Consider the following 25599-nt stretch of genomic DNA (forward strand, 5'->3'; position numbering starts at 1 on the left):
CTGTGTGCGCGTGCGTGCGGGGCGGATAAAAGGGGGCCTGTTCCTATGGCTACGGCGGCCTTTGATTGGCTCTGAGGCGATGAGCGCACACCGCGCAGAACAGTTGCGGGGTCGGAGGGCACCGCGCCGGCGTGGGACAGCGCCGCTCGCACACGGCCATGCCGGCGGACCGTGTGCTTGGCCCGCGGGTTGCCGTGTGAACACGTTGCGCGTTTGAGTCCGCGTCGCCGAAATTGTGGCCCGAGCATTTTACTGAAAGCGCTTTGGGTGTGCGGCATCGGAGCGCCCTTTTCTCTGCGTTTAAAACGCGGGGTTTGGATTTATGCACAGTGGAGATGCGCACTGAATACCAACCTGTGTCATTTCTCATCTGAAATTCAGCAAACTTTCAGGCACCGGTAGAGCTCCTCCTGATTGCTGAATGTTTAAAGTTTTAATAGGAGCAAAGCTGTTCATTGATATGATGGTGCGTGTTTGGTGGGTACCAGCGGGAGCTGAACGCGGGAGCGGGAAGCCTGCGGGGGATGAGGTCATCACACCGCGGGAGACGCGCGTGCGGGCGGGGTTAGAACAGACAGAGAAGCGGTGTGCGGGTCGAGGGGGGAACAGACAGAAGCGGTGTGCGGGTGGGGAGGGAAAACAGACAGAGAAGCGGTGTGCGGGTGGGGGGACAGACAGAGAAGCGGTGTGCGGGTGGGGGGGAACAGACAGAGAAGCGTGTGCGGGTGGGGAGGGAAAACAGACAGGAAGCGGTGTCGGGTGGGGGGAACAGACGAGAAGCGGGTGCGGGTGGGGAGGAAAACAGACAGAGAAGCGGTGTGCGGGTGGGGAGGGAAAACAGACAGAGAAGCGGTGTGCGGGTGGGGGGACAGACAGAGAAGCGGTGTGCGGGTGGGGAGGGGAAACAGACAGAGAAGCAGCCCTGGCCCTCTGTCCGTTGCGCTTTTTCACTTCGGAGACCTTGGAGCTGCTTCAGGCTCTGATGGATGCGCTTCCCAGGCCGCCCTTCACGTGTCTCCTCGCCGGTTCACGATTTATTTAGTCTGTCAGAAGCCGGCCAATCGCACGCTTCGTACGGCTCGCTGCAAGCGACCAGGAAGCTCTGTTTTCTTTCTCATGCCGCTCAGCTTCCGCTCTCTCGCCCAGTGGACACCTGGTCTCCCAGAGTGCGGCTCCAGCTTTGGGCTGTGTAAGAGCAGGGCATCGTAGGCTGCACCACAGTAGGTGGGTACCCAAGTGGCTCTGTTGGCAAAGGTCCTCGCCATAAGGGTAGGCTGAGCCCTTTAGCCGGGGCACTGCTAGTTCAGGCAAGAGCTGCTGCATTCACCACAGGTCCAAAGCAATGGTCAGGTGGACTTAAGTCATTCAGTGTTCCAGCTGCACTAGCGCCCCCTAGCTTCCCTCTGGGGACCGAAAGGTTACTGGTTGTTTTCAGTGAGGAATGTGCCTCTCCTCCTCTCTCACTCCTGCGGGCTTGCTTGTGGTGGTGTGAGTGCATAAGGATGACACAGGAGCGTTGTGCTCTTGGCTATAAAAATATTCCCTGCAGGTGAGAAACAGGGCTAAATGAAAGCACACGGAAGCGCTCGGCATGATGACGCAGGGCTTGACGGTGCTCCACAATAAAACGGAAAGACTCGCAGTGCAAGTGCACTGAATGAAACCCTGAGCCATTGTGAATTTTCATTTATTTATTTGCTTATTGCACGTCTGGGGAATGGTTCTGTCTGTTACCAAGCAACAGGACGTTGAGATGCATTGAGCCGATTTATCTGTGTGTTTTGATGGACTTTTATCACATAAAATGGAAAACGCTGTCGTTTAAAATAAATAAAAAAATCGGAATCCTTTTTAGAAAGAGTTTTTTTTTAATGAAAAATTCAACTTAAGCATGCAACCACAATCTCTGAACACAGACAGATTCTATGAAAAATTCAACTTAAGCATGTAGCCACAATCTCTGAACACAGACAGATTCTATGAAAAATTCAACTTAAGCATGCAGCCACAATCTCTGAACACAGACAGATTCTATGAAAAATTCAACTTAAGCATGCAGCCACAATCTCTGAACACAGACAGATTCTATGAAAAATTCAACTTAAGCATGCAGCCACAATCTCTGAACACAGACAGATTCTATGAAAAATTCAACTTAAGCATGTAGCCACAATCTCTGAACACAGACAGATTCTATGAAAAATTCAACTTAAGCATGCAGCCACAATCTCTGAACACAGACAGATTCTATGAAAAATTCAACTTAAGCATGCAACCGCAATCTCTGAACACAGACAGATTCCATGAATCTGTTTAGATTGGGCGGAGCCCCTGAGGAGTGTGTTAAACCAACAGAAAACAAGGATGTGAAATAAAGCACAGAACTTAAGCTCATGCAGACGAGAGAACACTTCAGTCTGCAGGGGCCTTCCTCAGGAGTGGAGTAGTGGGCGTCCGGTATTTTTACTGGTCCTGCTCCCAGCTGAAGGATGTGCATCGGCTGTGCATATCCCCTTCTCTTACGCTGTGAATGTGAAAGTCAGCCACCAGTGTTAAACATGCTCAGATTCCTTTCCTGCTCTGCTCTTCTGACTCCAGAAGAACTCTGAGTGGGGTGGGGTGGGGCGCGGGGGTCCTTTACGGGACGCGCTCTCTTTGATTGCCCCAGGGCCCCTGCTCCCCCGCCCCGCCGCCTCCCCACCCCCCCCGCTCCCCCACCCCGCCGCCTCCCCAGCACCCCACTGCCCATACCACCTGCTACACTGTCTGTCCCATGTACTCTTACCGCTCATGACCCATATTTACACAGGCTCAGACTCAATCACAGATATATGCTTACATACACACACACACACTCAAACACATTCACATGCAAGCACAGACACCCAAACACACACACGCGCACACACACACACCTGTTAAAGCTCACACTCAATCGGCCTTTCAGAAATTATTACATTACAGTTTTTAATAACCGCCAACTGATACTGAAAATGGCCTGCCTGGACTGTTTAATTGTCAGTACTCATTATGTGCCAGTGGAAGTCTCTTCAGACGGTCCACTTTTAATCACAAGCTTTGCTAACTGGGTCTAATGCAAGGCCCACAGTCAGCTTGCTTCTCAACTAAAACCTGTTTGAAGTGAATAATTAAAGTTCGGCTGAAGTCCTCTCCTTTGTTCTCGCAAAAGCAGTTATTTAAAGAGTGTCATTTTATCAGCAGTACAGGTTCTACAGGCAGTAAGACGAGAACTCAAAGATCAACTGCAATTTGTCCGTCTTTTCCAGTCACAAGCATATCAACGTAGCCATTTATAATATCACGTGTATTGCAGGTTTACATAATTCTTATGGGATGTACACTTTTTCCCCATTGTAAACTCTGTTGCCAGTAGGAGTATAAGCAGCAGTATGAAGCGAGACGAACTGCTGTCTGTTCCATCAGGCGAGGTGCGTGGGTTGTATGAAGGCACGCGTGACTGTCAGACAGCGTCTGCCACACCCCGCTAACACCGCCGCCATTTCAAAGCGCCTGTCCAGAGATGCACTCCCGGTCATTATGGGATTTTTACCCTGAATTGTCGCTGCGTGAGTGAGAGACGAGTCTCACTTCAGTTTTCAATTTTTGCTGAGCGGAGAGAAACAGGCTGCAGGTTGCGAGGGGGGGCGGGGATGGTATCTAATCCATTTTCCTCTCCGCGCTTCTCTATGCCCCCCAGCCCAGACATGATGACTTGATAGAGAGGAGGAGGCAGGGTCACCCTGACAACTGCAGCGATTGACAGAATTCTTAGCGAGAGGCCTTGACACACAGCGAAGGCAATCAGGATCATAGCGCCTTGCGCTCGGAGCTGGGATCGGCGCTACCGGCGGGGGGGCGGCCGCCGAGCCCTACGAGCCGGTCTCTCACACCTGAGCCTTTGCCTCGGCATGTCTGGGCTTGTGAGAGAGGGGCCGTTTAGCGATCGTAGCCGTTTGTCATCAGGCCAGAGCGTTTCAAAGTCTGATTGTCTTGCTCATCGTCCCACGAGGAGAGACAGCGGCACCAGTGCCGGAGTCTTGGTGATATTATAATGACAGATACCAGGTATTGGCGTTTGAGGTTGTAGATGGGGAAAGGCCTGGCTCATTTCACTGCCTGGAACTAGAATGGGAGAATTGCTCCCGTAGCTTTGTCACAAAAACTGGGTGTGTGGTTTGGCGTGTGCCCATGTGTGTGGTTGGCATGTGCCCATGTGTGTAGTTGGCGTGTGCCCATGTGTGTGGTTGGTGTGTGCCCATGTGTGGTTGCGTAGTTGGCTTACAGCCTAGTGTGTGGTTGGCTGTGCCATGTGTGGTTGGCATGCGCCTGTGTGTGTGGTTGGCATGTGCCTATGTGTGTAGTTGCTGTGTGGCCATGTGCCCAGACCCCAGTACCAGACTGTGGGAGCTCAGGCAGCAGACATGCAGATGAAGCTCTATTCCTCTGGCTCTCTCGCTTCAAGCCTAACTGTGCTGCTTGATTACATGGGGACGTACAGCATCTTACGCAATCCAAGCCTCAGCCCAGATCCGTTCTTTACTGTGAGCAATGCCTTTTTCTTTCTCCTTTTTATCATAATCAAATATCAGAGGTAAAGGTCAGCGCTATAATATGCAGATTAGATTCTGAAAAAGACCAATAGAAGTATTGCCGCAAAATTAACACAGCTTCAGGGCTGTGGTGGTCGCTGGTGTTCTTTGAGGTTGCAGTTGTTTTTGGTCATTATTCAAATGAGAGGTCAGGACCAGTTTTTTTTCCAGTTTAATTATTTGTTGGTGGGAAGGTAAAGTCGACTGTTGCGGGAAATCGGTATTCAAAGCCGGGAAATAACCGCCTTTCAGTCTCTGGTGAACTTTATTCATGTGCTTGAATGCAGAATTCACTCGGGGAGTTTTTGTAATAAAACCGTTGGCCGCCGCTTGCAAGCCACCATTGTGCTTCTCCTCCTGGTCCCCCGCAGACCAAAAAAGATTCAGCCAATCGCGATGCTTCAAACTCCCCGGCCTACTTTCGGAGTCTGAATGGCAGGAAACAAAGAGAGCGGAATGTCTAATCCCTGCCGTGGGAATCCTCGCATTAGCATGGAGATGAGTGTGTCCCGCTGTGTTGTTCCCAGTTTTCTTTCTTGTTTTTCCCCACGGTGTAGCGCTCGATAGCTTCCGTGTAAGCCTGACACGGTTTGACTGTCTTGGCACCGCTTGACAATCTTTAACCACAGGTGGTGTTTAGACGAAGACAGCCAGCGCCAGTTCATCTCGCCCTCTTAGATTATTAGTTTGACTCGAGCAAGATGACGAGAGATTACGCTCATCCTAAAACGGCTGGAGAATGGCATCATCACGGGTTTGTGAATGTCTGGGTGAGACCGCGGATGCTCTCGTGTCTTGGAACGAGATCGTTAGCCAAATTAATGAGCTATTAGGATGCTAGTTACCCTTTCAGGAGCTCTTGATGTGCAGATGCCTTAATCATCTCCATTGAAATCATAATCATGTCCTTCCCTTTGATTACCTATGGTGCGCAAATACGAAATTCAAAAGGTTAAACGTAGTTGTGATTCACTTGTTCCAGACTCATAAAACTAATCCGGCTATGATTTAATTAGCTTCAAAACAAGAATCAAAATAAGACATGAAAAGCCTATATCTTACACACACCAGCACGCCTTGCACCTTATATGGCACACAGTAAATCGTTCAGTGTTAAATAAACTCTTACAGATTACATACAGTCCCTATTGGACCCATATGTACTCATACCCATATGACACCCCCTCACGCCTGTTGTGCGCCATTTTGTGAGGCGGAGGCCTGGGCAGCCCAGCGAGGTTTGGGAAGAGGGTTTGGAGGACAGGCCCGTGAAACACGCAGGGCGTTCAGCCGTGCGGCACTAACTGAATCACGGCGAGCGGAACCGATATCAAGGGTAATATGATTTGTGTAAACTCCACTATTTAGCGTCAAGATGCCACGGTGAGGTTATACATTTCACTCTCTCACCCCCCCGCCCCGCCCCCCCACGAGCCGGGCTGGCAAGCGGCTGGGTCTTTTATTGCCATCGCCGGGGGACCCCTGGCAACAGCGCTCCTGATGAGCATCGCCAAACAATAAGCAAGCAGAGAGCCCGGAGTGGCACCATATGGCCCCGGGAACAGCAGCCTACTGAAGACTACACCGCTCCGTGCTTCACCACAAGCGCTGGCAGCAGGACAGAACACAAAAACACTTTGGTGGGGAAATTAGGCCTTGTTCCCCCATCGTGTTAAATTATGAAGCGAGCTGCTGTTGACCGCACTTTCTTTTCGGTTTGAGGAAGGAAGGAAGGAAGTCTCGCACTCTAGTTTCGGTGCGTTTGGTGTTTGTCAGGTTAACTGTTAACCTTGATGGCAGTGCTTGCATTGATGAACTGACTAACTGAGTCAAAATGGGGCAAGGGGGACACGCAATGGGCTCAGTGTAAATGGGTGTGGTTCACACTAACTCTGGCTGTGCGGTCTTGGGGTTAGACGCACACTTTTGAGAGCGAATACAGAGAGTATGTGACCTGTGTATGGTCATGAATGTCAGTGCCGGGCCATCTTTAGCCCGATGTCTCGACGCTCCGCTTCCTCTCTAGCCCTCCCTGGCGCTGCCGGGAGAGTAAACTGCCGAAGCTATTTTCGGGTGCCGCGCTTTAATTAACAAGGCTGTGGGAGAGAGCCCCCGGCTCTCCACAGGAACCCGGGGTGCTGGGAGGAAACATGAAGGTTAACGGCATGCTCTCTGACTGCGCATCGCTAACAGTGGGGAAAGCTGTTAAAGTGTGGAGGAGTGCAAGGTGGCGCCCCCTGCTGTCGGGGAGGGCGCCTGGCCCGGTTTCTCCGCGGCGTGGAGAGAGCTCGCAGTGTGCCACCTCCGTCCGTGTTTTGGAAACGGTTTTCGGCGCACAGCGCGCACCTTCACACTCCAAACTCCGCAATCTCCTGGAGCTGGGTATGACCTTCACCAAGGGGTCGGGTTATTTACAAAACCGGTCCTCTGTAAATTGCTGGACAAGCTGTTCTAAAGGCGTTTTCACTGATGACAGTGTCTGAGCCTTCATATGCCAATGGCTTCTTGGCAACTAAATTTGCTAAAATTGACTGAAGTGGTGTCGGTGACTGAAGCGCATTGGGGGGAGGACTTAGCGTTAAGTTCTCACAGCCTTGTGTGGTGCCAAAGGGATCCGCAGTCAATAGCGCTAGAAAACCCTCAGCTGTACTGCAAGTCGGGACAGCCATTAAAACCACGCGTGGTTTTCTACACGTTATGAATGATTACGGACACGCGTATGGGTGACGCAGTGTGTGCTGATCCACTCTAACGGGCTCCTGCGCTTTGTGGTCGCTGCAAAAGCCGCTTCGGGAAAAACTGTGGCGGCCGTTAAAAAAAAAAAAGATCATGGCAACAGAGCGGATGGAAACAGACTGGCCCATCTGCGACGGCCCGTGTGCAGGGCAGGGACAGCGTGTTTGATCTGCCTGGCTTCCAGCCCGCCGCGAGGATCACAGCGAAGCCAAGCTGCTCGTGTACCGGGCGCGGCTCGGCTAGCGCGCTAGCGTAGCACCGCGAGTTTCCCTAAAGCGCGGTTCTAGTAGCAGGTCACCGTGACAACTGTCTCTGGCGACATAACCCTCAGGCTCAAAATGACAATGTTGCCCTAGGTTTGGCCTTTCGCTGACCGGCAACGCGTTTGCCTTCAGAGGTTCTGGGCGAGTGAGAGACCTGGGTTCAGATCCCACCTTGGGAAAACATTTTATTTTGCGAGTGTGATCCAAGCAAGGTGAGTTATCTCACCATGTAGCTGGTCAAGCTCTCCAGAGAGAGTGCCTGTGATAGCTTCAGCGCTAGCTTTTTATGCCAGACTGTGTTTGTGCTCTCAGCCTCTGTGTAGCACGCTAATAAACACACACAGTGATGGCCAATGGAAAACACACTATCTGATATAAATACATAACCAACCCCCCCTCCCCCCTTTAGCCACATGTCCCGCAGATGTGAAGAGCCAGCAATTTGTATTATATCGCACCACGGGATGATTGAGTCACACGATTGTTTGTTTTTCTATTTACGTACAAGAAAAGACTGCTGCAGATCGGGGGGGGGGGGGGTGAAGATTTCCCCTCTGAAGCTGTTAATTACAGCGAGCTCCTTTCGCACAGCTGAGCGTAATTACGGTCGTGCTTCTCGTTCCCCCTCCCTGGTTTTCGCTAGCCTCTCGGTTCATACGCGCGGTCACTGTGGAGTCTCTCACCGCTGCCGCGGCCTGCCAGGGCTAGCCCTGCTCACATTGAGAGGCCTCCTGCGCGGCCTGCCAGGGCTAGCTCTGCTCGCATTGAGAGGCCTCCTGCGCGGCCTGGTATGCGTCTGACATCGCCGTTAATTCGTTGCGAGTATTCGCTGAGACGGATATCTCCCCACACCTAACGGGGTCTGTTTTTACCCTTCATCTCCCGCTGTGACCTCTGCCGACCTCTGCAGTTTCATCACCAGAGAACGCACGCCTCGGCTCTCCCGCCAGTCCATTATGACAGGCGGCCCGTGTGTAAATGTGTTTCTAACTTAATTACTCTCCGCTAAGCGTCTTGAAGATGTCGCTCTCAAAGTAATTTTATTCTCACCCCAAAGCTCATTTGTAGCGGTCCAGTACAGGTAAACTTAGTTCTGCATTGCCACCTCTGAAGATGATTTCCCTGTGTGGAGCTCCAGACGCCGACTCGTTTGAACCAATCAAAATGTTTTGTTGTTTTTTTTTCTTCACAGTCGACCACAATGATTGGTTCAGATCAACGACTCACGGAGAGCGCACGGGTCTGCCCATTTTTGGGTTCATGAAGGGTCATTCCACCCTCTCTCCTCGTTAGATGCACAACATGCATTAGTATGGTCCTGTCATGTGGCATACACATGTAGCTGTGTTAAGACTCAGTCTGTACTGGCCTCTGGGAGCTATGCTACTCAATTACCGCTGGTTTCATATTTCATTAGAAGTACAATTAAAAGTTGCGTGGGACTTGCTCTAAATATACACTCCACAGGGCTGTGTGGCATAGCAGGTAGACGCTTGTTGTTATTAGACGCGTGTCGTGTTGATCTATGGCTTTCATTTTCTTTAGGAATAAGAAAACGACTTGTTATCCTTTTATGTTCTGGACAAATAGTAGGTAGCAATGGTTTTGAAACTGCTTATTGTTATGGGAGGGCATTTACATCAAAAAACAGCCTTGCCGTGAACAACACTCCTGACACAAACATTTCTCTTGGAAGCACTGACTCTGTGGAGCTGAGGGCAGGGAAGTTTTCTTATCGCAAAAATGGGCTTTTAACGGAAAAAAATAAAATGTCTCCATCACCATTTCGCTTCTTTTTCCTTAGAACTTTTCTTTGCAATCATTTGTTTTTTCGGCAGTTACTTTCAAGTAATGTACAAAAAATGTCATTATGTGGTGTTATGTAATGGCATTATGTTTATCCTATATTAAGCCAGTCATTCAGGCAATATGCTACCTAGTTTTTTTCAATAGCTGTTTTCTTGGAATAGCTAGTATAATAGCTGCTGTCTATATAATCAGTTTCTGGTTTTTAAATGGTTTACCCCTATTGTATATAGTTGCGAATATTAATTTGTCCCCACAGATTGGGTTATTTTTAGTAATGTTCTTCTGTGGAGGTCACATGAATCTCAGATCTAAAAATTTGTCCTCTAAGGAAGCGGGAAGAGACGGATTTTACTAATCCTAATTGACAGTTAAGCAGATAAGAAAGTTCAACAGCTATGAGATTCGATAATGGATATCTGAGGTGTAACACTGTGTGCGTGCGTGCGTGTGTGGTGTGTGTGTGTGTGTGTGTGTGTGTGTGTGTGTGCGTGTGTGTGTGAGAGTGTGTGCTCGCGCGCGCGTGTGTGTGAGAGTGTGTGCTCGCTTGTGTGCATGTTTGATCTCTCAGGTTTTCATATGAGTTCCAATACTGGCCGTGCAGCAGCACTAAAACATGGGCTGACAGCTTGTGCTCCTGCAGTTCTGCGGGGCTGAGGTCTAACCGTGCCCATTGCTGCCTTTGTGAACATGCGGCCCTGTTCGCCCCCTTCAGTCTGCGCTGCTGCATGCTCAGACCGTGGCCTTTGTGATGAGACCCAGACTTCACACGCTCGGGAGTGTATTTGAATTGGCTGCATTGGCACGTTAGGCTGTCGTCTTGCATTGCGGTCGATGGACGTGTCTGTAGGCAGTTAGATCCCCGCGTGTCACTGTTGTAAGAGCTATGCTAACCAGTGTTTTCCGACATTAAACGGAAAAATCTCCAGCATTTGGAGTGTCTCGGCTCGGAAAGCCTCGCGCGTTTGGGGAATCGGAGCGTGTGAGTGTGTGGGCGGAGCTGAGTGGGTGTAAATTCATCTCTCCGCTCTAAACCTTTTCTAATCACCCATGTTTGATGTGTCAGTCATGAAGCTCTCTCTCATATATATATCCCTTTACCTCAGATCCACTGCCACTGGCGAGCCATCGAGCGCTTGTGCCGGTGAATGTGTGTGTCTGTGTGTGTGTGTGTGTGTGTGTGTGTGTGTGTGTGTGTGTGTGTGTGTGTGTGTGTGTGTGTGTGTGTGTGTGTCTGTGTGTGTGTGTGTGTGTGTGTGTGTGTGTGTGTGTGTGTGTGTGTGTGCGCGCACCTGTTTTGTGAATGATAATGAGGCCGCTGTGCGTCACTGAACGATACCTGAATTCCAAAAAGGCTTTGCCTTTGGTCTCTGTCATTCATGCTCTACAGAACTGTGAGAAACAGAGAGAGAGCAATGGAGAGAGAGAGACGGTGAGAGACCGAGTGAGAGAGAGAGAGAGGGGGTGAGAGACAGTGAGAGACTGAGTGAGAGGATGAGAGAGAGAGGGTGAGAGAGAGAGAGAGACGGTGAGAGACTGAGTGAGAGAGAGAGAGAGAGGGGGTGAGAGACAGTGAGAGACTGAGTGAGAGGATGAGAGAGAGAGGGTGAGAGAGAGAGAGATGGTGAGAGACCGAGTGAGAGGGGGTGAGAGAGACTGTGAGAGACAGACTGTGAGAGACAGAGTGAGAGAGAGAGAAATAGAGGATGAGAGAGAGAGAGAGAGAGAGAGGGTGAGAGAGAGAGGGGGTGAGAGACTGTGAAAGACCGAGAGAGAGAGAGAGAGGAGTAATGGGATTGACTGGTTGAGAAAAGGAAGAGGAGATGGAGGGATTCCTGTGCGTCAGTGTTGGCGCAGTCCTTGCCTGTGCTGCTGTCATTCATAAAAATGAGACTGCGCCCGCCTCATACCGATGAGCTCAGGATCACCCCACACTGAGACACACACCCCTACCGAATCCGCACACATCCCCCCCACCGAATCCGCACACACGCGCGCGCTCACACCCACCCACTGCCAGAACTTCCCTCCCCCCCTCCTCTGAGGAAACATGCCTGTTAATGCTGCAGCTCTGTGCTTGTATCCACCTTCCTCATACTAACAGTGTGCAGTGCTGCTCAGCACAGCGCATGTTCTGCATGCAGCTGCACCTCTCTGCACACTCTGCAGTCCTTCAGGGGAAAGGGGAATCAATGCAGATCTCCCCATCAAGGGCACTCAGTCACACACACGCAAGCACACACACACAGACACACGCGCACGCACACACACATGCTCACACTCACACACATACACACACGCAGACACACTCATGCAAACACAAACGTGCACACACGCACGCATATTTCAGCCAATCAGGAATTCCAGTATATGATTCTCTTCTTTTTTTTTTTTTTAAAGAATGATTTGGCTACAGGTTGAGCAAAGCTAAACGCACACACATCAGATATGTTTGAGCAGTACACAGAACATACCGTGGGAGTGCAGTCAGTTCAGTTTGGCACATGCTCCGCCAAGCTCTCCGGATGTCCCCTCTCCTGAATCAGGTTCTGAATCAGTCACTGAAAAAGGATGAAAAAAGGGTGAAAAAGGCTTCAGCTGCTGACGTAGCTCACAAAAGGGGCGGCATTATTTTTACTATTTTTCTCAGGCGGATTACATTCCACAGTCTGACCCCATATTATAGGAGGAGAGCTGCTTGTTTAGATTATCCCAACTGCTGGCTGCATTGTAAAATAAAATAAAATAAGGTTCTGTTTACTCAAATGGTCTGAGAAATTAATTAAAGCGTTTGACTTCATCTGTTGAAGTATATTCACCGGTTCTTCTTTTGCTCTTTTTAATTGAGTAATAACTTATTTATTACTTATTTATTACTTATTTAAGTTGAGAGTTCATTTAGTGAAGTTGCTGTTTTGTTGAATGGTGCTGTGGACCCCACAGGAATGGGTGGGAGCTTCTGTCCGGCAGCAGAGCCCTGGTCTGAGATGCATTATTCATGCTGCAGAGTGGCGGTGGAGGCCCGGGGCAGATCCAGGGTTTAATATTAATAGCAGGGCTCACGGAGAGATTTGGACACGGCTGAAAATAGTCCACAGGCCGGGGAGGGAGATCCCTTTGAGTTTCTCATCGGAAGTTAATACGTGTTTGTGATATGTGAAGGGAAATGGGCTGTTCTCTATTTGAACGGCTGCTGCTAGTATTGCTTGAGACGGACCTGCTTGTTGGCTTCTCAGTGTGACTCAAGGTTGACGAGTGCCTTGTCAATGCCATGCATGGAGGAATGTTTAATTCCAGCAGTGCTACAGTGTCAGATGCTCTCAGTCTGTTTATTTACTGCTCTGCCTCGCACAGTTATGCAGGGTGCTTTGATTTGGTTCTCTTGAGCTGTCACAACTATCAGCGCATGCACACATGCATGCACAGGCACACACGCACACATGCATGCACAGGCACACACACCCACACACGCACGCGCGTGCGCACACGCATACACACACACACACACACACACGCACGCGCACGCATACACACGCATACACACGCATACACGCACACGCACACACACGCACACAGTCATGTATGACTGAGGTCTGTGATCACACAGGGTGCTGAGCGTTTGACAGCGTTAGCACCCAGCTGGTGGCCATATCCATTGGCACTGCACTGCCGTGGAGTAGTCCCTCTCGCCATGTTGAGCAGACTTCTCCACGCGACAGCCTCCCCCCCACCAGGCCTCAGACTCAGGGAGCCATTAACCTCGTAAGCACTCCGATCCGCGCGGTACATTGTTTACACAATGCTGCAAGTAATTTCCTTTCGCTCGGTAAAAAAGCTGCTGTGCTTACCTGGCTGTGTGTCTGTGGTGGCGGAGGAATTCTCTCCCTGTAGGGACCTGCAAAGGCAGACACATCAACATTGATAGATATGAGAAAATTCCACATGGAGCAAACTGACTTCAAATGTGGTTGCTCTGACAGTGCCAGGCATGTGTAGATGTGAATAAAATGCAACACCAATACAGGGTCCCAGACCTCCAGGTTTCGTAGACCTTCTCTTGGACTGAGGGCAGACTTGTGCTGTAACACAAGGGGAACACAGTATTCTTATCTAACAGCAGCCTGAAACAATAACGATACAACAGTAGGTTGTGGGATCCAAACCCAGCTTAGACACTGCAGTTTCTTTGCACCTGGCAGCATACTCAAAGTGCTCCAACAAAATATCCATCCCCCCCCCCCCCAGCCACAAAGCAGTGTCTCTTACCAGCATGGGACCGAATCGTCAATCCTTTCCCCAAAAGCCACAGTGGCCATTTTTTCGACATTGAAGATGAACCTGCTTTTATCCTGAGGGAGAGAGAAAAAAAAAAAAAGCAATGAAGACGCGAATGGACTTCTCGCTAATTTCACAGCAAAGTGAACCATAATGCATTTCCCCAGGCTGGACATAAAACCGCTTTAGGGATTTGCCAGTCGAGTTTATTGGACCATTGTTAGATATACTAAAACATCCGACTGGGCCCCTGCTGACGTGGGTGAGTAGTGCCCGTAACTACAAACTACCTGCGCTGTATCACATGCTATGCACACTCACCAACTCAGCCTCGCACAGGAACTCAAGGTTGTAGACCTGCAGGCACACGGTGCACGCATCCAGATCGGCGACAACATCCCGCTCCTCCTTTCTGTTGAGACAAAGACGTCTGAACGGATGACCAAAATACACTGCCTCAAAACATCAGCTGGACAGACTGCTTTGTCTCCATGGTGGGTAAATGATCAGTGTAATGGTACATTAACAGCCACATCAGTACTTTCTACTCCAACGGGCTTATCTCACACATCGCATTGCGGGAGGGGTTAAGGGGCCAACAGCAGCGCCTGGACTTAGAACTGGAACCTGCTTTCTGTGCGCTACTCTTCGCAGTGCCTCCTCTGCCCCCGCGCTACGTAAATGATACCGACTCCCACTCACTCTTGCATCACCTCCCATGCTCGCTTGGTCAGAACCGCCGGTATGAAGACTTTTCTGTCTGAGATAAGAAGCCATGTCTCCCCATTCTCCATCAGCGGGTGTGACTCTGGCAGCTCTGCAGCCTGCAGCCCTGCAACCTGCAAGGAAGAAGGCACTTAAGAAGGCAGGCTTGGCTCTAAATTTAGCTACACACCACCCAGCCCTGATAAAGCAGGCTCTGTGCAGAGAAAAAGCGATCGGGCACATTAGCTAGTTACCTTTAAAACAAGGCCCATCCGATATTTAACCTTTGCCGGCTGACCGTAGTTCAGGACCGACGCCTCGATCCATGGGTCTTGGTAGAAGCGCTTCCTCTTCGGGAACATCGTCTCCGGGTCGTCGAACATGTCGTCCATCGCTAATTACCTAGGATACTGTGAATATCGTATAAACGTAACTAGACTAGGGAATGCGAGTCGTGATTCTTTCGATTTCACTTTAAAATGTACTTTTCGGGTTCGAGAAATATTCCGATTCAAGAAAGGCTCCAACAAAGGGTCACTGTCACAAGAAAAAGTGAAATGACGAACTTGTCAAACCTAGCTAGATATGGGTGTGTGAAACTACTTGCAACAAACACACAAAAAAAAAAAAAATCCAGTGGAAAAGCAATGACACATTTCACCCTAAATGCATGCAAATTGGCTTGCTAGCAAAACTTACCAGGTATCGCAAATATTTTCGCACTTCCTTAATTTGATTTCTATTGGTTACGTCTTTTCCTACCGTTGGAAACTGGTTCCTGCTACGTCTGTTCCTATTAGCAGAATAACCTATATCCCAACACAATGTGCATGTGAAAGTGGCATATAGTGGCAATAGTCCGATTAGTATTTATTATAAAAATATTCAGCGAACGTTAAAAAACAAAATTGTCTACCTAGGGTAAGAAAACATTCCAATTTCTGGACTGGCACTAGCAGACGAGAGGCCAGCGATTTCTTAGGAAATGTGAAATGGTAACGAGCTCCGTAGTTTGTTTTGAGACACCTGCAGCGAAAACAATCTGGAGAATTAATAGACTGTAACTACAACACGCTGTATATATTTTAAAACGTTTCATGCATATGTTCATTTTTGTTGCCACTTAATTGAATTACATTTCGAATAGACCACAGCACTTCCACATTGCTATGAACAACTTCGTTTATGAATAAACGAAGTTGCTTGACTGTTTGAATTTAAGAAGAGTATACAGATTACATTACATCAAATGTTGTTAGACATAGCAGTCTCATTTCAATTATTCTACTCCCAAATCCTAGACCAGTTAGTTCAGTTAACCTGCCCCCCTCCTTGCATGCAAAAACTAAAACAAAAAAAAACAAAAAATGAAAGGAAGGGGCTTGGGCTGATTCACCTTAATATTCACATTATTTCTTCCATTACATTACAGGCATTTAGCAGACGCTCTTATGCAGAGCGACGTACAACAAGTGCATTAGTTCAAGGTGCAGAGGTGCAAAAGAAACACACGAGTGAATGAATTTAGTGGACATTTGGGTCAACAATCCTAACCCTGATGTTTTGTCTGAAACATGTCTAAACAGTTCTATTGAAGATGATTATATTGTGCAAAGGAATATAATGTTTTTAGATTCGGCAGGCTTTAAAAAGGCGGTGGGTACCCACAACAACTTGTAGTAAAAATAACTTGCATGCAACTAAATCACTAAGTGTTTCTGTTCCAAAGCAGTTTGAACTGCTAGTCACTAAAACAGAACTAAGTCCTAACGTTAGCCTCTATGTGGTAGCAGTCTGTCTGATGTGCTCTCCCAGGGTCCTATGTTCCGAGTGTCCTGGGAACATAGGACCATGGGAACATAGATACGCTCCCGTGTGGATCTGTCTGAAGCATTCAATACTGTTGATCAATCCACATTGGTGCGTAGGCTATCCTCTGTTGGATTGGATCCAACTGCCTGTAATTGGTTCGAAAACGACCTATCTGACAGGTTTCAATGTATAGCTGCTGATCATGTTCGAACCAACTTTCTCAATATTACTAAAGGTGTACCTCAGTGTTCTATTTTAGGTCCTTTGTTATTTACAATTTTAAAAATACGAGTTAGATTTGGTTTCCTTTACAGAAACAAATCTTATTTCTCATTTGAGAGTAGGAGGACTGTCGAGCCAACATTCCTTCCAGTACTTGATTACGGTGATATAATATATAGGCCTAAGCACAGTGCTGCTTCCACCTTAAACTCCATCTATCATTCAGCCCTGCGTTACGTCACTGGAGATGGGTACCGTACTCACCATTGTGCGCTGTATCTGAAGGTGGCTGCTGTTTATAAATAGCAGCGCATCGTTGCGGCTACGGCTGCTTCTGAGGAGCAGTCAGGAGTGACTCAACAGCTGGGGCATCCCAGGTGTGCGCTGTGTGTGTGTGCGCATACATTCACCCACACTCTATCCATTAGCCAAAGGTAGTGTGTGTGTGTGTGCGCGTGCATGTGTGCATTCCTGTGTGTGTGTGTGTGTGTGTACGTGCGTGCACATCTGTGTGTGTGTGTGTGTCTCCCCCGAATTCCACATCACAGAGCCGAAGGGGGAGAATTCAAGGCATTCATTGATACACTTACATGTGCTGTTGCTGGTGAAGAGGAGCATGACGATGAGCACACGGAGCAGCGGTGTGGATGAAGGCGCGCTCTGGCACACGGGTAAAAGCGAGAGGTCAGGGGTGAGACTAATGACGGCCTTGGACCCCTCACTCTGTTGGGCTCGCAGCCGAGGGGCTGGTTAATGGCCGGGACTCCAGAGGAGGCTTTGTGCCAAGCTCTCGGTGACTTACTCACCGAGCCCCGGCCATTCATCCTGATGAATAGCTTCTCTGGCCTTTGTTCCTGGCCACACGCTCAAAAGCCACATCCTTTTTTTTTTAAATTGGCGCGTGTTTTAGTGGCCCGGCTCGAGTGGACGGTCCAGCGTCGAGCGCTTTCATACGGGAGCCCTGCTTTTCACTCTCTCAGTTTGGGGCTTCATTAGGGCTGGGAATTAACACTCAATTGCGCTACAAAATAAAGCGTTAAAAAAAATAATGAAGCGCAGCAGTTCTTCACACAGTTTGTGCTGTCTGGGTTGTGGCACAGCCTATGCATTGCAACCTCTCTCTCTCATATATTGTATGATGGGCACTGAGCATGTTAACTCGTCTGAAGCTTACAGTAGCACATTGTCTGTCAGGGCGAATCTAATGCAGAAACCCTGTGCCCTTTGATTTTAATAGGTGGAAATTGGCGACTGGTTTCTGCATGTTGGGCTGTGAGTGATAGGGGGAGATCATTTAGAGCTGTGGGCTCACACTATACCTGTCCTGGTCATTATCTACTCCAGTGCTTCAGGGAGTCCTTATGACAGGTGACGGTAACGGTTTATTTGGTTAACGCTTCTCGTGGCTAAAGGCGTGATTCCATAACTGTGCGGTTAACATTCAGGAAGTGCTTTGGCGGTGAGGGTAATCTGCGAGAGGCGGTGACGCAAATGTTTCCTCCCGAAATTATCGCTCTCTGTGCTAACGGGCCCCCCCGCGCATTACGAGCCCAAATGAACATTCCACTGCAGCGCTACATCGCCATTACCATACGGGACTGGAACAGGAAACGACCCGTTCTTCAGTGTCACGGGCCTACGTGCAGTTCCAGCCAAGAGGTGCTGAAGTTTCCGTCCTCTCTAATGTGTGCTGCGCTCTGGTCTGAAATCTGACGGCATAATGGAACCTCTCCTTTTCCATCTTTATTAGACTAAAGTTATTCGCCATCACTTCATTCACACAGTTATTAAACTGCACAACACCGAATGCTGCAGCCGGCCGTGGCTCTGCTAAAACACACTTGATATCTTGAGACTTATAGGCTGAGTTGATGTTTGAACACAGTTTATATTCTTAGTACCTGGCGAAACAAAATAGCTGCCCCTCCTCTCTGTTAGCTTAGTATGTTGGTATTACAGCAGGAATGGATAACAGCTGGCTTCTACAGTGCTAACATCTAACAGTGTGATGATAATGATCATATTATAAGATAAAATATATCTATCATTTTTGTCACACGTTGCTGGTTAGCCTGGGCAGTGCAGTCAGATAGCGTAGCTTGCCTCATCTGCATTCTGCCTCTGACTGTGGACATATTGATGGAGCAGCCTGTTCTCTAGCTGCAGTCAGCAGTTCTTCTAATCATCAGGGGGGTCATTTGCGATGAAACACAGATTTTATCCCGAAAACAACACCGGCCTTTCATGTAGGGTTTATCGTGTGTGCAAACCGATGCATTACATTGTACAGGAGTTCCTGATGAAACGTGAGCTCAAACCCCTAGGATGCACTTTGAAGTGGTCTGCACACCAGCACTGAAATCCTGCTCATGAGTACTGGCAGCTCGACTCCGCTCCAGTGCTGCTGGAGTCTGTTCCAGGGTTTCCTGCACGCTGCCAGCACAGCCTGCTTCTGTGACACTGTAACACACTGTTAGCTGCTGCCAACCTGCTGGTGCTAATGCTGTACTGTGGAGCTTCCTGAGGCTAAAATAACCCCCTCTCTCTTTCTCTCTCTCTCCCCAGTGCTGAGCATCGGTGAGGGGGGATTCTGGGAAGGCTCGGTGAAGGGGCGCACCGGCTGGTTCCCTGCAGAATGTGTGGAGGAGGTGCAGATGAGGCAGTACGACCCACGGCTCGGTAAGACCCCCCGCCCGCCACACCCCCGCCACAGCTGCCCCCCCCACCCCACCACGCTCTGCCCCACTCTGCCCTACTCTGCCCCGCCCCGCCCCACCACGCTCTGCCCCGCCCCGCCCCACGTCAATCAGGCCCGTTCCCTTATTCATTTGACTTACTTTATTTTAATTGATCTTCGGCACATTCCCCGTGCTCAGTCTCCTCCCCGCACTCCTGTCCCGGCGGACCAGCTGAGCGCAGCCCGCCTTTGATCTGCTGCGGCCGCCTCCTTAGCGCTCGCTGTGGGGTCGTGATCACACACAGAGCTCAGGCCGCATTACCAGGGCATCAGGATCAGGGCTCAGCTGCTTATCTGCTAACCGTTTCCACTGCGGGCCAACAAGGGAGAACTGACCCCAGATCAGCGGCCCTCTCTGTGTGCAGTTTTATGAGCGCGGGCGCGCTGGCGTGGAGGTGGCAGGGATGACTGGCGGCTGTGTTGCTTTCGGGGAGTGGTACCGAGGGGGGGGGGCTCCTGAATGCCTCCTGCAGAGGTGCCGGCCCAATGAACACTGTTTAAATGCGCTGTGGGATCTCCAGCGAGGAGCATGAACGTTTTCAGCGGAGGAGACGCCAGTATCTTCTCCGGCTCCACAGGGGGCTCCCAGGAGGGGGAGCACTACCCTCCGTACGGCCTGTGGTTACTCAGACAAGTGGAGATGCTGTCCCCTTGTTTTTAATCCAGAACCTTCTCATTGTTTGCTCCTGTTATGCAGGAGTTATGGGGGGGGGGGGGCAATCTGACTGCAGATTTTGGCCCAATTGTGTGTGTGAGAGAAGCCGCTGTAGAGGGCGTGTCATAGATGACATAGACAGATAGATGTCATATAAAGCGTAGATGTGCACACACGTGGTTGAACATTCTCCTTTTTAATTTAGCAATCTCCCAGCAGATGTGTGTGATGGGAGAGAGGGAGCGATCCATCTCCTCCACATGCTTGTGCAGCGAGACCATATGTCAGCTTTGCTGGGGTCTTTTGCATGGCTGCTCGACACAGTCAGCTATGCTGTGAATGTGTGTGCTGTGGTTTCACATTTTTAGGTGTGTGTGTGTGTGTGAGTGAGGGAGAGAGATGACAAATATATACTCCCCCCACACACACACTGGCGCGCACACACACACACAGGCACACACTTACCCACACACACGCACAGTCACACACACCTACACACACCTACACACACACAGCCCCTGCAGCAGCTGTAGGAATCCCTCTAATGGCAGTGATAAATGGAGCTCCAGCACATCAGTCAGAGAGGGGGTTAAATGCATTTCTCTCAGATTAATGGCTTCTCTGCTCTGTGCAGGAGTTTCATTATACCGCTGATTGCCCAGGTTCCTCCACTTGAACATCCTTAATGCAAAAGGCAAAAAAAAAGAATAAAATAAAATCTGTCCTAAATTGAAATGATGCCCAGGGCAACGACAAACTTTGTTTAGTTTTTTTTTTTTGTATTTCCGAGTGCCGTCTGCGCTCACCCTGATTGATGGTCGCTTTTAAAATAGAGATTAGAAGGCCTCAAAGATGCAAGAGCGTGTTTTGGAAAAGAAACAGACATGGCGACAAAGCTATTTTTGGGTGCCATTACTCAAGGTAATATTTCATGCATAATTTGGCTGCATTTGTTCAGTTTATGAAATGCATGGACATTTCCATAATGGATTTTGATTATGGATTACTTCTGAAGGTTTGCTATTTGTCCGTTTTGCCTGGGATGTTCTGTTCAGAGCCACAGTGTCTTTTCCTTAATTTCTCAGCCCAGTGTTTCCCTCTTGTCATTACATAGTACCATAGATGCTGACTCCAGATCAGTCCTGAATGGTTTTTCCCCTTTGTTTTATTATGAATGGGCTCTGCGTGGGCATTGGCTAAGCTGATCCTGAATCAGAAAGTACCCAGCATCCCTCTCCTGCTATCTCCAGCTGCACTGTGAACTGTGGAACACTGTGCATTATGATGTAACAGTACTGCAGTGCTGGTCATGTACGGGTGTGTTTGTGACCAGTTGGTTCAGGCTGTGTCTCAGTACTGCAATATTGAGCCCATTCACGTACCTGTAGCCTTGTTGAATGGTCGCTTTTATTCTTTAGTGAAACAACCTCTACCAAATACGATCAGCCTTTTGCTCTCTTGCTCCCGGAACGCTTCCACACAGGTCTGTCGGTCAGAAAGTGGGCAGGTGTGAGCCTGTGACGGGCAGCCCCGTGTCAGACCCATCTGCTCCCGACGTGACGGCCCCGTCCTGCCGCCGGTATCGATTCCCGCCGCTCCGCTGTTCCATTAAAGTGGTCACAGCCGGTCCTTTCACACAGATTGAGAGGGATGTGTCTCCGTGGCGATGGGGGGGTCAGTAGCATCGCCCCAGATGTTTACCGTGCGATAAGAGAGCGGGGGCTTTGCGCTACGACCCAGCAGAGCGAGGGACAGGGCCCGGCCCGCACTTACAGAACGCAAACAGAGACGCGGTCCCGTACAGCTGAGCGTGTGTGTGTGTGTGTGTGTGTGTGTGTGTGTGTGTGTGTGTGTGAGTGTGTGTGTGTGTGTGTGTGTGTGTGTGTGTGTGTGTGTGTGTGTGTGTGTGTGTGTGTGTGTGTGTGTGTGCGTGCGTGTGTGTGTGCGCGTGTGCGTGTGCGTGTGCGTGTATCCGTCTGTGTGTGTGTGTGTGTGTGTGTGTGTGCGTGTGCGTATGCGTGTGCGTGTATCCGTCTGTGTGTGTGTGTGTGTGTGTGTGTGTGTGTGTGTGTGTGTGTGTGTGTGTGTGTGTAGGGGGAGCTGTGTTTGCTCAGATGAAAGTAAACACACTCACTTCAGAGACTACGAGCACAGTGTCCCATCAGTACCCCCCGCCTTGCGGCCCTGGCCTCTGGAAGACCCTCTCTCCACTCGGCAGGGGTAGAGGAGAGCCGCACCCTGCAGCGGGAGCAGCCGGCTAGCCCAGCCGCCGTAGCCATGGGAGCCAGCTGCAGGCGCAACGGCGCAATTAGAGTCGCTAGGGAAACGGCTGCAGATGCAGGCCTCCGTTACGCGGTAGAGCCTGCCGATCACTCCGCCTGAAGGGCTGTGTTTATCGTGAGCGGTGAGTGACACACAGGCACTGTGCTTCATGCCCAATGCCCCAGGGGGCCGCCGGTACCCGTCTCCCTGACCGTACGGGGTACTGAGCGCGGGTGGGCGGGGCAGCTGTACTTCCTGTCCCGCCCCCTTTCCGCAGGAAATGAGCGGGTGGCTTGGTGGGCGGATGGGAGAAGGTGCTCGTGTGGGGAGAGAGGAAACGGCAGGGCGGACTTTGACGTCGGTGGGGAGCAGAGGCCGGGGCTAATTCTATGTGATTTTAACTGTGTCGTCGCTGAGGCCGGAACCCAGCGCTCGACGGGATAATGGCCCCGACGGCACAGTGCTCATTAGCCTTCAGCAGCCAGTCACTCACCCGTCCGCTCATACGCACGTGCTGTCTGAGTCACCTGCCACCCCCCAAAATTAGACCCCCCCCCCCCCGGCATCAGACCCGTGGAGAGCGTCCGGTGGCACGGGCTAACACCCCCTCAACAGAAGCCAATCGGCAAGACAAAGGAGAGGATTCCGTCACTCTCTATCTCTTTAGGGTGCATGTGTAGTCCTGTCAGCCCAATACAAACCCTCCGAGGTTAGAACACGCCTCCAAGTGGAGCGTGCTTCAATCATTGTGGCCTTCTGCAACTAGCACCCGTGCGGCAGCACTAACAGTCTTAACCAGGCACAAGCTACACTGCATGCAGGTGCTGTAGTATGCAGTGCTGTCACCCACACGTTTAACAGTGAAGTCCATTGTGTGCACTTCTTTACTCCATTTGAAAGGCTAATTTGAATTAGTGGTGTTGGTATATATGTGGACGTAGGGGAGGTGTCGGTTCTCTGCTACAGCACTGGTCTTCGGTGCTGAGTCATCCTCCGGATGGGGTGGGGGGGAGGGGAGGGGGGAAGGGGGGTTGGATGTAATTATTCCAGCCAAGAATCCTGTTCGGAAGTATAAATAGAGTTAGAAGTGAGCGCTTGAGGACCCTGAGGGGAATCCCACATAGAGCATTAAACCAGCCGAGCTGAATCAAAACTTCCTGTGAATTACGAGAGAGTGAGAGAGAGAGAGAGTGTGTGAGTGTGTGTGTTCTTTTGTGTGTGAACATCTCTGTGTGTATCTGCATCGCTGATGTGTGTGTGTGTGTGTGTGTCCACGCAACCATGCGTGATGCCCAGGCCTGCAGAGATGCAATGACTCCAAAATAAATGAGAGGTGAAGGATTCGCAGAGGCAGCAGGCTCTCCTGTTGAGACAGAGGAACTCTTATTGAATGGAAGTCCTCTGCTGAACTCCACATATCTCCCATGTCATCATGCATCACTTCTGGAATCGATAAATATTTTATGAGGCGTTGCAGCGGCCGGGTTGTGATGTGTTTTACAACGAGCCGCCAAAACTGCGCCTTCCCCCCCAACCCCCCTCCCTGCATTACTGGGTGACTCACCCTCCGATGAATCACCAAAATACAAGCGATGCTATTTTTAGATTTGGGATTTATTACACCTTTTTAACAAAGAATCTCTCCCTCACATCTGCTTCTGCACTGTTTCTCTTTTTCTCTGACCCTCTCTCCTCTCCTCTTTCTCTTTCTCTCTTTCTCTTTCTACTCTCTCACTCTGCTTGTGTCTTTCTCATCTCTCCTCTCCTCCCCTTTCTCTCTCTCTGGCATTAGCCTTGGCTACAGGCTGAATATGCGGTTGACCGTAGCAGTCTGTCTCTCAGGGGTGGGTTTATAGTCTCCCTGTGTCTCTGTCTCTGTGTGTTTGATGGGAGCCTCTTGCCCTGTCCTGTGGAAGTCTCTCTGGGGCAGTGATTCCGCCTTCAGAGGACCTCACACAGGCGTAGTCAGTGCTGGGGGGGGGAGGCAGAACACGATGCTCAATTCCTCTCTCTATAGTGTTGAGCAGGCCTCCTGCCAGTCAGTGGAGCGGGTCTGTGTGTGTGGTTGGGGTTGGTCAGTCAGTTGGAGGAGGTGACTGGGGTTGTGGGGGGGGGGTAGTTTACGTCCTCCCAGCTGTTTCAGCAGTGCTGTCACCCCCCCCCCAACAGCCAACACCTGTGCACAAGTCTCTCATGGGTCTGCCTGTGAGTGTTAATTAAACACATTCTGATGAAGAGAGGCCAGCTGGCACGACATCCCTGCTACATGTGTTTATATATAGTGATGCAGTGATGGGCTGGCCACTGTGTCACATGGGAACCAGACAGAATAAAGTCACAATGATAATTGGCTTAAGAGCTTTGATTTCAAGAACTGAAACTCTTCTGAAAACCAAAAATGAGGACACAGTAAACAAAAACCTCTCTGGCAGGAGGCAGTGGCCAGGCAGCCTCATGCAGGTGTCCCCTTTAGGCCTGGGAGCTGGGCCCTTTATAAGCCCCAGTGCTCAGGCAAAGGCCAGCAGCTGTGGTGGCTGCAGTGTGAGTGGGGCTGGGGCTGTCCACGGTCCTGGGGCGGGCTGGAAAGCCTGAGGTGCTGAAAGGACAGCAAACAATCATCATTCCTGGCACCACTATGCACTCACACACGCACACAGACACACACACACACACACACAAACACACACACTCACAGACAAATTTAGGTGTAAAGATAAAGGTGAAAATAAACACAGTGTATAATTATCACTCCTGTGCTTCCTGAAGTTGCCATCTCCCTGAGTGACTGATGATTTGCTGGCTCTATATTCGCTTTTTCACTTCTGAAACAAATTAGCACCAAGAATGGATCCTCTTCAATGGCTGCTTTTTCTACTATTTCTTAAGGTATCCAGACAAAGCATATACAGAATTCAAATATTGATATAAAGATATTGCAATGTCTAATATCGTCATGCCTATCAGGGGAATTAAGGCCAGGCGCAAACAGAATCGCACAGTCCGTCTTTGAGTATTTTTGATTTCACACGGTTTCTTTTTTAAAAAAGTTTTTTAAATCAAAAGTAGCACAGTTACTGCACACTTGTGGTGTGATCCCATTTGCACGTACCCTGCTGGATACCTATTCACTCTGGGACCTTTGAGGATTTAAGGGGTCTGTCTGTTACCCCTGAGGCGGTACACTCGGCATTACAATGCAGAGCGAGATCAGTTCATCGTGTTCTTCCACGATGGAGCACTTCAGCCATGTGACTCTGAGAGAGAGAGAGAGAGAGAGAGAGAGAGGACACACAGTCAATCACTGTCTGACTCAGACAGCGGTAGCCGATGCCAGAGTGGACTCAGCCACCGAGGAGAGGTACAGAAAGCCTGAGGCTGTGGACATTGGGCATTTTTGCCCCAAACAGCTATGGTGCCGTGCAGGAGACGCTGGCTTCCATTAGTCTGGGAGGGTTAAACGATAGCAGTGTGACTGCTGACCTCTGAGATCTCCCCGCATGCCTGTCCTTGGGCAGC

The 25599-nt window shown here is 50.0% G+C and overlaps 2 protein-coding genes across 6 annotated transcripts in view; one reads left to right on the forward strand and one right to left on the reverse strand.

Moving 5' to 3' along the window:
• Positions 1-25599, forward strand: part of LOC135245803 (SH3 and multiple ankyrin repeat domains protein 3-like) — a 176311-nt gene that overhangs the window by 116514 nt on the left and 34198 nt on the right. Inside the window, 1 exon segment of the mRNA XM_064319086.1 lies at positions 18995-19108. Within this exon segment, the coding sequence (XP_064175156.1) occupies positions 18995-19108 (114 nt within the window).
• On the reverse strand, positions 1848-15403 carry LOC135245804 (uncharacterized). Of its 5 annotated transcripts, none has more exons than XM_064319090.1 (9): positions 15095-15403; positions 14650-14789; positions 14393-14529; positions 14012-14102; positions 13682-13764; positions 13450-13494; positions 13264-13310; positions 11890-11976; positions 1848-2524 (listed from the first exon to the last, which is right to left on the reverse strand). In XM_064319090.1, exons 2-8 carry the CDS (start codon positions 14785-14787, stop codon positions 11903-11905), a joined length of 615 nt encoding a protein of 204 aa, XP_064175160.1. In that variant the 5' UTR covers positions 14788-14789; positions 15095-15403; the 3' UTR covers positions 1848-2524; positions 11890-11902. The 5 variants fall into 5 exon arrangements, with proteins under 5 accessions (XP_064175160.1, XP_064175159.1, XP_064175157.1 ...); XM_064319089.1 differs by having other exon boundaries at positions 13432-13494; positions 14650-14805; positions 15095-15401; XM_064319087.1 differs by having other exon boundaries at positions 13432-13494; positions 15095-15398.

This window comes from Anguilla rostrata, chromosome 19 (assembly GCF_018555375.3).
Source record: "Anguilla rostrata isolate EN2019 chromosome 19, ASM1855537v3, whole genome shotgun sequence".
NCBI classification, from domain to species: domain Eukaryota; kingdom Metazoa; phylum Chordata; class Actinopteri; order Anguilliformes; family Anguillidae; genus Anguilla; species Anguilla rostrata.